A 12,340-nucleotide genomic window follows, 5' to 3' on the forward strand; every position below is an offset into this window, starting at 1 on the left:
TCTTGTGATGGAAGCAGAGATAGCCTGGGGTTAGCACGTAGCGCATGGTTAGGATGTCCTCCATGTTTAAAATTTTTTTTAAGTTACTATTCATAGGAAGGAACAAGATGAACAGTAGGAAGAAGGAAACAGGGAAAGGCTGACACACATAACAAGCACTTGATAGTCCAGAGTTTATCGGAGGAATAACAAACTCTTCACTCCAGTGTCTGACACATTATTAACATTCAAATCTCTTCAATCCATCAAACAGCATCTGTGTCCTTGTTATGCTCATCTCTCTGTGGTGACTGAGGGATGATGCTGCCATGAGCTGCTGCTGTCTAACACACCTGACACGCACACATCAATGATCCACATGCTTGTCATCCAGGTACCATGAAAAATATATAGCAAAAAATAATCATGCAGTACTGTCTGTCTATTTTATGAAAATAAAAAGCCACCCAGTGAGGCAGGAGAGGAAATAAAAACACAGGACAGAGCCAAGGGCAGAATAAATTGCTGGTGCCAGAGAGAAAAATGACTGTGCCACAAATTATCTCCAGTTGAGAAATGACCATGAAGAAGTACTATGGCTTCACGCCTGTTTTACTTGACATCAGTGTGAGCACAGCAGCAAATTGAGATGTTAATAAAGAGCGGAGGTGACAGCACGCTATTAATGCAGTTGTGGTTAACTTGTAATAATACTTGACACTTCCTTCCTGCACCTGTCCAGGTCTACCTGTCTGTCTTATCATCCTGGGAACATTGCAGATGTTTTGGATCGCCTGCTGACGTCCGCACGGGCGGATGAGTCAAACCTGCGTCAGACTTTCGTCGTGACTTACCATAGTAATTTCTCCATCCTATGAGGAGGCTGATTTATCCCACAACACAGCCATAACCACGTGGAAACCAGAGGTGTGAGCAGGTCTGTTTGCAGAGCTACAGAGCAGCCTTCAGGCGTGGAAGTGAGACAAACGGCAACAATAAACCATCACCTGTTCACGTTAACGTGATTTTAGTAACCAAACTTGTGGCCGGCGCTCAGCTCCTGCGTCAGACTTTACGCACCATGCGCCCTGTGCGACTGGAAGCTTTGTGATTTCGCATCTCTTATGCGCGCAGAGATGTTGCATATGGAGACAGTGCCTGAATGAGGACAGCACACATTCACAGTGGACTTGTATTGTCACGCCGAGTCGCTCCGCACACTGCATAAGGTAAGCACGACATCTTTGAAACAATTTTCGCTGTTTGCACTGTTTACATGTCTGATGTTTTATCAGATGAATAGGTCCGGTTATGTCGTGCTCGTGTAAAAAAATAACGACAGGGAATAATTGACAGAGAGGAGCCACAGCTTTCCCCTCACCACCTGTCAAATGGTGATTTCGCCGCAATATTGACGGTGAGCGTCACTCATTATTCCTCCGCGTTTGACGCTGTCGCGACATGTGCGTCCAGGTTTGTCTCAAATACAACAAATCCTGCGAGACGGCTGTCTAGCTCCTGCCTCTGCTGTCAGGCTGCTGTTTGCATTGTTATTTTAAGGTGATTGGTTTGACCTTGACAAGGCATCAGAGGTTATACTCATACATGCAGAGTTTGTCCTCCAGCAGCGGTACATGCAGGCCTGTGTGACGGATGTCTTAACATGGCCATCAAGTGCTGTGCAGTTAAAATCACTTTGTTGTTCAGGGTTGAATAAAATCAAACGAGGGTGTGAATGAATGCTTCCTCGCTGGTTAAAGGATGGACTGGACTGCCTTTTCTGCTCAGGAATGGCTTCAGCCTAAAATCCACAGATGAGACGGTGTGTGATGGCTGCCTGATTGACAGTGCAATAGATCCCACAACAGACTATCCCCACCAGCTTTGCCACACTCTGTGTTCCCCGTCAGTGGTGTCACAGCAGCTCCATGTTATTTGCAGCCGTCCTTCAGGGGATATCATGTCTGTTCATTTGAGATGGTGAGAGGAGAGATAGGCAACTACTGATGCTGCTGCAGGGATGGGATTTCAATTTTGCAGGAAGAGCCATTGCTTAGCAACCACACCAGATAAAAGTGGAGCGCATCTTTGTAGAGAAACCTTTACTGTTACATCATCAACACCAGACTGTCTGTGGAGATTTTTGTGTATAGTTCCACGAACATAAGAGCAGGATCACATGTTTGTCTCCAGGGGAGCAGTTACACACACCCTGTGACCCTCCACTTTAGCCACAGGGGTCTGTCACCATCACTCCCATTCCATGAAGTAAACATGTCACTGTCAGCAGCAACTTTTGTCATTTATTGTTATTTAATGTGTGCACTTTTCTCTCTCAGAGGGTGATTGACAGCTGAGTCATAATCCGTACCGGTGTCTGGCCTTCTGTACCATCTGTGTCAGAACATACTGGGAAAGTTGCTTTTTGACAACATGACAACTTTAACTGCGCATGAATCGAGGGCGTGAGTGAGAATCATTTCTAAAGGGCCGTCATCATCCACACCCAGAAGCAGTAACTGGGACAGTTTGCTACTAACTATAACAATATTTCCACTTATTTGAAAAGTAGGTCAAAACACTGTGTAAACCAAAAACTGCACCTAATCCAGACACAATGTTTGCAAACATGCACCATCGCCTCACACCTCAGTCAGAGAGCAGTGGACGATGACTCAGGTTAGTTGTAGACTCCTGTGGGAAAGGTCACTTCTGTTCTAGCATCGGTGTCGGGCGCTCAGTCTCGGTGCTGCTGTGTGTCGTGACTGCAGGGCTGCTGAGGAATTTGATGTGCGTGCTACCGGTTCGGCCTTTGGGTGGGCTTTAGAGTCCGGCTGGCTGGCAACTGTTCTTAAGAAATCACTGTGCAGGCTGTATAGCTCTGATTTCAGTTGGCTGCATCTGTTTTCAGATTAAAGGCCTTGTCTTCAGATCAAACACCTCTGGCTTCTATTCTCTTCCTTTAAGCTGCCAGAATGAAAAGTCTCACCTGTCTCACACAATCTGACTTCAAAGTCTGGTGTCGGCCTTTTCCTTTCTTCTAACTGCTCTTTTGACTTTTAATTAAAGTTGTGTTTGGCTGACCTTTAGTTTAATTATTAATAAACAAGGGTTGCTAGCCTTTGTTAATTTAATGCGTAAACAAGTGTTTTTGGGTCAACAGCTTGACTTTGACTTTATATCACATATGATGAAATTTAACTCCTTAAAGTCTGAAAGTGTTAGCCATCAATTATAGCTAGTACATCTGAACATCTGCTGTTACATGGTGGTTTAAGTAGAAGTATTCATTATATCAGTAACTGATGTAAAATAATGATTGGTGGTGCAGCAGCATCAGATCCTTTGGACACAGTAGCTCTTAAAGCAGGCACAGCACACAGTTGTACAGTTATTAGTGGAATTTGCAAAGGAATGAGAGAGAGCACGTGCCAGAACACTTGGAGGGACCAGCTTTCCAGGCAGGTTTTCTCTTCAGCTAAAATGTGACACCAACATGCAGACAAGATGTTGGAGCTGGTGATTAGACATAAAGCAGACACTTATAATCGATGGAATCGCTGCTTAGAGGCTTTAGTTTTTATTGCCCTGCGTTGTCCAGAGACCTCAGTCACACAGACTGCTGCTGCTGCTGTTCATGCTGTTCACATGACTCAACTTTGGTATAATGGGCTCTGCTGTGAAATGGATTGTAATTCAATCTGTGTATCTCATTCACCATAATGAAGTGGATTACTGAAATACCTTATGGCTCTAAAGTGCTGCCGTTTTTTCCCCCACTGTTTGGAAATACTCAAGCTAATTAGCTGAACCAAAAGTCACAGTCTGGCTCCTGAACTGTGATGGGATTGATTTTTATGCTTTTTATGGCAACAAAGGATGAATTTATCAGTTTTCTTCTTAACGAATTAATTTAAAACAAACGTTAGTGTAGCTTTCCAGTTTCCAAGCACAAAAAATTCATTAAATAAAAATATTTAAACACATTTTTAACCCATTTGCCATTTAAGCCAAGATGTCTGACTCAGTTTTGAGAGTCATTCAAGATGTAGAGCCACATTCATGGTTCATCAAAAACAAGAAGCAACATAAATGAATTTCCTGAAATCTGTCTAGAAGCCAAAATACACTTTTAAAACCGTTTTTGGATCCTAGTCGCAGCGTTTCTGGCATTTACGCTGGCTTTCTTCAGGAGAGGATTGCCAACCCTAGATGACCAAACAGAAAAGCTTGAAGTATTTTTTCTGCTCTTTCTCTTCACAGATTTAAGATAAGGACGAATTTCCTTCCCCGGCATCCTCCCAGGTTCCACCCACTCTCTCTAGTCCATTACCTCAGGCTCTCCTCTTCTTCCCCTCCTCTGAAGGAGCTCCTGTGTTCCAGCCATGCCAAAGAACACCAAGGTGACCCAGCGGGAGCACAGCAATGAGCCAGTCACTGAGTCCGTGGCTGACCTGCTGTCCCTGGAGCACCCCATGGACTATAAGAGCAGTCAGATGAGTATGGGTCTGAGTCCTGGCTCTACTGCTCCAGTAAAAGCCCTGCTGCCTTCACCTGATCCAGATGCTGAAGATGGCCGACCAGCATGGAACAACAAGTTGGAGTACATCCTGGCCCAAGTGGGCTTCTCTGTGGGTCTGGGTAACGTCTGGAGGTTTCCCTACCTGTGCCAGAAAAATGGTGGAGGTAAGTGGATAAATATCTACCTGTTAAAACCAGAGACAGCTGAAGGTTTGGTGGAGACCGATGTGTGAAGTGTAGTAACACTTCCTGCACTCGTATGTCCCTAATTGGGCCACCCATCATGGACACGTGTAGCCACGGGGCAGAGAGTAATGTTGACTCTGAGTCAAGGCTGTTACTGTGACTTTTTCCTGTAAAATTCTGAATAAAACAAGTGGCCACCTGGGAGTAGTTAACTTCATAGCATCACGGAGTTTGATTTAATCCTTTTTTCAGAGCACATAGAGGTCTGATGTTGTACTAAGAGATCCTCTGGTTTACATTTTATTTGCTTTTCTGGCAGATTTCTCAGCCTTATCTCTTCGCTATTATGATTTGGTGGTATTATGATGAGATGAAAGGCTGGTGATGACTAAGATGGAGGAAGTGGAAGAGTAAATACTAATTTCCTGAGCTTTTAGACATTGCTGGTACCTTGTGTGGGAGGTGTGTGTATAGAGGGTATTTGAAATGCGAGATAACAATGTGAATATGTGTGCGTTTTCACCTTATAATCAGAGCCTGTGTGAATATATTTATGTGCAGTATTGAGCATGTATCCCCCGCTGATTCTTCCCTCAGTGGGAGGTACTGCATTGTCTCGTCTGGGCTTGTCCCAGCGATAAGGACAAAGTGTCTCTGTTTCAGAGTTCATTTTATAGCCTCATTTACAGGGACATATTTAAAAGAAATCTTGTCATACCATTAAATTGTTTTTTACTCTCTTTTTACCCTTAATGATTTTAATATACTCTAGTTTGATATCCTCACAATATGTACGATACCCTTCAGGATACCCCCTCACTTACCCCCTCTTAATGGCTGTGCTGATGTACACAGTGATAAGATGTGTTGTAATGCAGATGATTCTTTGCTGAAGAGCAGCATAATTTGAAGATAAACAACAAAAGCAGATACCTGGACATCTGCTACAACCTTACCAGCACATCTTGTCTGTGTTGTAGATCATAATATACATAAAACACAGACAGTTCAGATTCCACCGTGTAACGTGACACAGTCTTTGTTTCCTTTGTCTGCTGTGACCTTAGAAGAGCCACTCATGATGGCATCAGAATTTTGTTTTAGTCAAACATCAGCATCGTTTGTTTTTTGGTCTGGCTGTCCATCTGTGTGACCCCCTCCTCTCTGGCTCTCTGTGGATGGTTTTGTCACCATGGTTCCCCTTCTTTTGACGTAAGCAGGACTGAATTGTTGTCTCTGAATGCCTGCTGCTCTCTCCCTCATTGTCATTGTCCCCCCTTTTTTTAAAAAAAAGGAAACTGGCATATCTGACAAAATTAAAAATAAGGAAAGAAAGGGTCAGATAAGTGTAGGATGAAGAGAACGGGAGTGGAAGGCAGAGCAGGGAAAGATGAAGAGGTTCTGAAAATAGAACACAGCAATGCCCGCTCTGCTTTTATCCTTGAGTGGATTTCAAACAATAAACAATAAAGCATTCATTATTGTAGGCTCTGCAGTGATTCTTCCTCTGTCTGCCCTCCTCTGTCTCAGGTGCATACCTGGTGCCCTACTTTATTCTCCTCCTCCTCATCGGCATCCCTCTGTTCTTCCTGGAGCTGGCGGTGGGTCAGAGGATCAGGCGTGGCAGCATCGGGGTGTGGAACTATGTTTACCCACGGCTGGGGGGCATCGGGGTTTCCAGCCTGATGGTAATAAGTGCATCATGTCACCAAGATGACCTCCACTTACTTAATCACACTTTACTATATGACATAATTACATAGAGGGTTACATGTTACTAATGTGTTAATTATTGGCTGTGGCTCTCAGTCTGCAGCCATGTTAGCAGTAGGGCTGTATTTAGCCGGAGTGGTGCTTGGAGCGAAATGTCAACATGCTAACAGGCACGCTAAGCTAGCATGTTGCAGGTGACCCTGTAAGCCTGTTGAGCTAGCATGCTTCCTGTTTAGCATTAGGAACAACTGAAGCAAAATGATGAAAATATTAGTTTAAGTTTAATTATTTATTATTTGTTCCTTATAATTATGAATTATGAATTTAAGATGGCTGCTCCAGATAGAGGAAAAATAACTTTATGACACTCACCTTTCATTTAATTAAGGAGGGCAGGTTATTACCTTTTATGATGTGCCATTTTTTGTCATTAGTGCTCTGTCTCATAGTAAACCAAAGCTACCTTTATACATTTGTTAATAATGCTGAATGTTTGCTGAATTATTAATGACCTTTAAATCATTAATACGTTTATAAATGCACTGCTGACAAAAGCACACAAAGCATTGTACTCTTTTCCATGTGATTGTATCAACAAGTGAGTAAATATAAGGGGGGACCAAGATACATTTTACATCACTGTTGTTGGATTATGGTGCACATTTTCCCTTATTTTTAATTCTATACTCAGAGTGTGATGTGTTGCGTTCAAAGTCAACAAACGTACTGCAGGATTTACTCCTTAGATGGTCTCCTTCTGCCTGCTTGTTGCTTCAAAGCGAGGGACATGCAAAGACCAGCGCTGATCGCTGTCATAATCTACCCTCATCATCTGCGGGACATGTTCCCATCTCATCAGCATCACCGGCTTAAAGCATCGTCAGTCAGCCACCGTGTCAGTCAGTCAGTAAACTACTGCGCCACTCTTTCTGTCTGTCAGTCATCTCTACAGTGATTTCATCTGTCTACTGCAAAAGAGTGGATGGAGAGGCCTGGTCCGGGGCAGTGAGGCGTGTGGCAGCTTGGACGTGGCAGAGGGAGACTCAGCGGCTATAAATACCGCCTCATAGAGGAGCACTGCCTCTGCTGCTGAGAGCAAACAGCTCAATAATTTATACGCACACCGACTTAAGCTGTATGCTCCCTGTCTGTGCCCCGACTCAAGACAAGGCACACAGCTCAACACACAGCATGCAGTTTGTTCCCTGTGCTGTTTGTTTGTTCATTTGTGTGCTTTTTGTGTTTTTTTTTTGTCTCCTCAGGTTTGCGGCTTTGTGGGCCTTTATTATAATGTGATTATCGGCTGGAGCATCTTCTATTTCTTCCAGTCTTTCCAGTATCCACTGCCTTGGGCTGAGTGCCCCATTCAGAAAAATGGATCCCAAGCGAGTGAGTTCAAACATGACACAGTAAAGAGTCAAACATCATCAGAAAGTGTAACAGACACTAAAGATTTTCACTCTTTGTTGTGGCCGTGAAGAACTGCAGTTTCTTGAGCAGCATGTCTCAGCAGATGCAGACTCACAGGCACGATGCTGCATAAAGCCGCATTGAAGCAGCTTTCATTGCTGCGGCTCTGCAGTGTAGCAGCAGCATCTCTGCAGGCAGCTAACAGAGGAGTGTTTGTGCTGTCTCTGTAGCTCGGACGGCCCTGAGCCTCATCCTACAGGGCAGCTCTGTCGGCGAGGCTTGTCAGATGGTACGACCCAGCCGACAGTGTCAGTACCTCAAATAGCTGACGGCTGGTAGCCTGCGGTGGAGGCACATGCAGGTTCTGGCAGAGAAAAGGGCATTAACTTACATTAACATGAGAGGGCAGCATGTGAACTCTGCCACTTATTATAAATTCAGTGGGGATTCTGCAAGGAGTCCTGTATGATTCCTGTAGGGGGTGGAACACTCTGCTTATGTTGAATTATGATATCATTTTTTTCTACAGATGTCTTTATAAGATAGATGTGACCAATAGTTATTTTTATTAGAGATTCATTATTATTTTATTTCCAACATGTGATGCATGTCAACTTTCCTCCTCGCTGTTTTAGTTGTGGTGCCAGAATGTGAGAAGAGCTCAGCCACCACATACTTCTGGTACCGCCAGACTCTAAACATCACCAGCACCATTGATGACACTGGTGGCCTGAACTGGAAGATGACCCTGTCCCTGCTGGTGGCCTGGATCATGGTCTGCCTGGCTGTCATCAAAGGCATCCAGTCCTCTGGGAAGGTACGGGGTCTCTGTGCTACACAGGCTAAGCATGAAAACTATAGAGATAACAGAACACAGGCCTGATATAGAGACAATGAACCATTGCAACAAAAGGTTTCTATTTCTATTTTTAGTCATTGATTTATCCTGATCGGTGAGTGTTTCTTAGGCAGAGGTAAGATGCTAAGCCTCTCATCACTCCTTGACTATTTTTGGATCTCATCTATATTATGGAAGAGCGAGCCATGCAGCATTAATAAGCTTGAAGCTGAACCAAGCAGAAACTGGTTCAGGATGCAGATGGAAAATTCTCAGTTTGGCAACAACTGCCACAACATCCTGTAATCTCAATCCAGAGAGTGAGTCATATACCACAGTGCAACATCCAGCCCATAGCCCCAAAAGGAAAATACACAACAGAGAGCTAATCGCCAAGGTCTGACACAGGTTTTTAGAATGTAGTAATCCAATTATCATAGAACTGATTCCCTGAAATGCTGCAGGAAGGGTTGTCACTGTGAGGACTCCTCTCCACATTTGGTAAGATTTCACAGATTTACTGCCAAGCAAACACAAAGCTAGTTTGGGACTGATTTGTGTGTCTGTAACTGTGTGTGGAAGCACTTCTTCCTTCATGTGTGAGTCCTTGGAAAGTGTGTCCATGGCAACCATGTGTAATGTACTTGACTTTCTCTCTCTCTAAGGTGATGTACTTCAGCTCTCTCTTCCCGTATGTGGTGCTTTTCTGTTTCTTGGTACGAGGCCTCCTGCTGAAAGGAGCCGTGGACGGCATAGCTCACATGTTCACCCCGAAGGTGAGAGAACTTCAACTGACACTTTGACAAAAAAAAGTAAAAGGAAAGGCTGGAAAACACACATACAGACTATATCTGCAGTTTCAGTAGGATTGAGTGACATTTTCAGAGTAAAATGGGCTTTGTTGTGTTTGTCAAACAGAACTTGTTAAACCCACTCCTCTTATGGTGCAGCTGTCAATAAAAGTGACACTTACAGGCTGTTCTGTCATGAGTGGGTGACGGTTCCAAATCCACTCAATCAGATCCACTCAGGAAAATGTCATTAATAGCCACACTGAGTTGTGTGTTGGTTTGTTGTCTCCCTCTAGTGGTGATAGTGTAGAATGTGTAGAAGATGGAAATAGAATATCCATAAAATATGAATATAAAGAGGATAAAGGACACTAAACCTCCTCACTAATCTTTAACCTGTCATCTTCTCTCCAGCTTGAGAAGATGTTGGAGCCACAGGTGTGGAGAGAAGCAGCCACCCAGGTCTTCTTTGCTCTGGGCCTTGGCTTTGGAGGTGTCATTGCCTTCTCCAGCTACAACAAGCGAGACAATAACTGCCACTTTGATGCAGCCCTGGTTTCCCTCATCAATTTTGTTACCTCCATCTTGGCCACGTTGGTGGTGTTTGCCGTCCTGGGGTTCAAAGCCAATGTCATGAATGAGAAGTGTGTTGTTGAGTAAGTGTGGAAACACCTGCTTTCTGTTCAGTCTCAAGTCTAAACTTTTACTTACTAAACTGCCTCTTCTCTCCATCCATGTGCAGAAATGCAGAGAAGATCCTGGGTTACCTGAACACAGGTGTGCTGAGCAAAGAGCTCATTCCTCCTCACATCAACTTCTCCCACCTGTCTGCTCAGGACTACTCAGAAATGTATGGAGTCATTAAGACAGTGAAGGAGGACAGCTTTGGTCAGCTGGGCCTGGACGCCTGCCTCCTGGAGGACGAACTCAACAAGGTCAGTGGTAGAGAGTTTTTTTCCACATATCATGTACATCATCATATGTACCTGTGTTTAGCTACCTAACAACCTTTTTCACTGTAACCACTGTAACTTCTTGTTTTTTTTTCTTCAGTCGGTTCAAGGCACCGGCCTGGCGTTCATTGCCTTCACAGAGGCCATGACCCACTTCCCTGCCAGTCCCTTCTGGTCCGTCATGTTCTTTTTCATGCTTATCAACCTAGGCCTGGGAAGTATGATCGGCACCATGACTGGCATCACCACTCCTATATTGGATGCTTTCAAGATCCGCAAAGAGATTCTTTGTGGTACGTCATGATTGTGATTGTCATGTCTTATATCTGTTTAGTGTTCCTGAGCCTGACTGAGTATTACTTCTTTTCTCCTTCAGTGGTGTGCTGCATCATCGCCTTCTTCTTAGGACTACTGTTTGTGCTGCGTTCAGGGAACTACTTTGTCACCATGTTTGATGATTACTCTGCTGGTTTGCCTCTTATTGTGGTGGTGATTCTGGAGAATGTCTCTGTAGCCTGGATCTATGGCACTAAGAGGTAAGTGGGGCTGGATTTGTAAACTAAAACTTTAGTATGTAATGTAATTAGTTTACTTTAATACTGTTTCTTCCCTCTTTCCTTCCTTTCTACAGGTTCATGCAGGACCTGGAAGACATGCTTGGTTTCAGGCCATATGCCTTCTATTACTACATGTGGAGATACGTGTCCCCTACTGTCTTGATTTTGCTCATTGTTGCCACAGTCATCGAGATGGCCTTCAGTCCTGCAGGATACAGTGCCTGGGTGGAGGAAGATGTAAGTAATCACTTCATCCTGCAACAGAGTTATACTTTACTCACATCTTTCTACATGTTCTCTCTTTTTGTTCACTTACACCTGCCCTCTTTGGTTTTTAGGGCTCAGAGAGTTTCCATAACTACCCTCCCTGGGCGTTAGCTATGGCCTATGCTCTCATTGTGATTGCCATGCTGCCTTTACCCATTGTCTTCATTGTGCGCCACTTCAACTTGATCTCAGATGGCTCCAACAAGCTGTCTGTCTCCTACCGTAAAGGTATGATGAAGGATATCTCCAACCTGGAAGAGCAAGACGAGCAGCGCTTCATCCTCAGCAAGAACCCCAGTGAGGCTCCCTCCCCGATGCCTCCCCACCGTGCTTACCTAGGCCCAGGCGGCACCCAGGAAATGACCAACACCAACTATGGCACCAGCACCAAGACGGGCTACCAGAACATCGGCTCCCCCGAGTCTGAGCTATGATCTGCTGACGCCATAGATCCTCTCATCCATTAAACGCCGGCCCTATTTTAAGAGAGCATGGCAGAGGAAGTCAGGAGGGAGAGAAAATTCACTTCCAGCATTCATCACACCTTAACCCCCAGAGCTAAATCCCTCTACTCCCCCTCCTCTGCTCCATCACTCCTGACCCGTGGCTCTTGCCTGTTCTAGGATCTGCACTGCTGATTGCCTGTCAGACCCAGCTGTGATGAAGAGATCATGGAAATGTGAGCCACACCTGATATGACAACCTTTTCAAGGCATTACTGGGACAGAGAGAGGGATGGAGAACAAAGGGAAGAAAGAAGTGTAGAGATGTCACCTGTGGGCTTTGAAGTGGGCTTTGTGTGGTGAGGAGCTCTGCCTGAGATTAAGGTGTGTACAATGCTAAAATACTTTATGTTGCATATTGAACTGTGATACAGTGTGTCCACCGGTATGTGCTTCTTCTAGTCCAGCTGGAGAGGATTGTTACTTGTGGGCATGGGATGGAAGGAGACTCAAAACATTTCTCATCTAGAATATGACTACGGTACAAATGCATTTACAACAGTATGTAATAAATGATTCTGATAGTGTGAACAGTGTTACAAGCACATTATATGTTAACTGTGCCTATCATGCATCAGCAATAATAACCAGTCACAGTAGGGTCCTCATGAAACTGTGGATC

At 44.4% G+C, this 12,340-nt stretch overlaps 1 protein-coding gene across 2 annotated transcripts; it reads left to right on the plus strand.

Moving 5' to 3' along the window:
- The first annotated feature begins 994 nt into the window (after positions 1 to 994).
- Positions 995 to 11,952, plus strand: slc6a17 (solute carrier family 6 member 17). Of its 2 annotated transcripts, XM_028409790.1 has the most exons (12): positions 995 to 1,208; positions 4,243 to 4,665; positions 6,217 to 6,374; positions 7,662 to 7,788; positions 8,445 to 8,626; positions 9,313 to 9,423; positions 9,853 to 10,094; positions 10,181 to 10,373; positions 10,492 to 10,684; positions 10,768 to 10,927; positions 11,023 to 11,185; positions 11,287 to 11,649. In XM_028409790.1, exons 2-12 carry the CDS (start codon positions 4,365 to 4,367, stop codon positions 11,647 to 11,649), a joined length of 2,193 nt encoding a protein of 730 aa, XP_028265591.1. In that variant the 5' UTR covers positions 995 to 1,208; positions 4,243 to 4,364. The 2 variants fall into 2 exon arrangements, with proteins under 2 accessions (XP_028265591.1, XP_028265592.1); XM_028409791.1 differs by lacking the exon at positions 995 to 1,208 and having other exon boundaries at positions 4,365 to 4,665; positions 11,287 to 11,952.
- Positions 11,953 to 12,340: the final 388 nt, after the last annotated feature.

This window comes from Parambassis ranga, chromosome 7 (assembly GCF_900634625.1).
Source record: "Parambassis ranga chromosome 7, fParRan2.1, whole genome shotgun sequence".
Lineage (NCBI taxonomy): Eukaryota > Metazoa > Chordata > Actinopteri > Ambassidae > Parambassis > Parambassis ranga.

What these genes read in the sequence shown, in the direction of transcription:
- slc6a17 (XM_028409790.1), top strand. Translation starts at nt 4,365, where the DNA reads ATGCCAAAGAACACCAAGGTGACCCAGCGGGAGCACAGCAATGAGCCA. An exon ending in GCATCCAGTCCTCTGGGAAG is followed by an intron (nt 8,627 to 9,312) that starts GTACGGGGTCTC and finishes TCTCTCTCTAAG; the next exon opens with GTGATGTACTTCAGCTCTCT. An exon ending in CTCACATGTTCACCCCGAAG is followed by an intron (nt 9,424 to 9,852) that starts GTGAGAGAACTT and finishes TCTTCTCTCCAG; the next exon opens with CTTGAGAAGATGTTGGAGCC.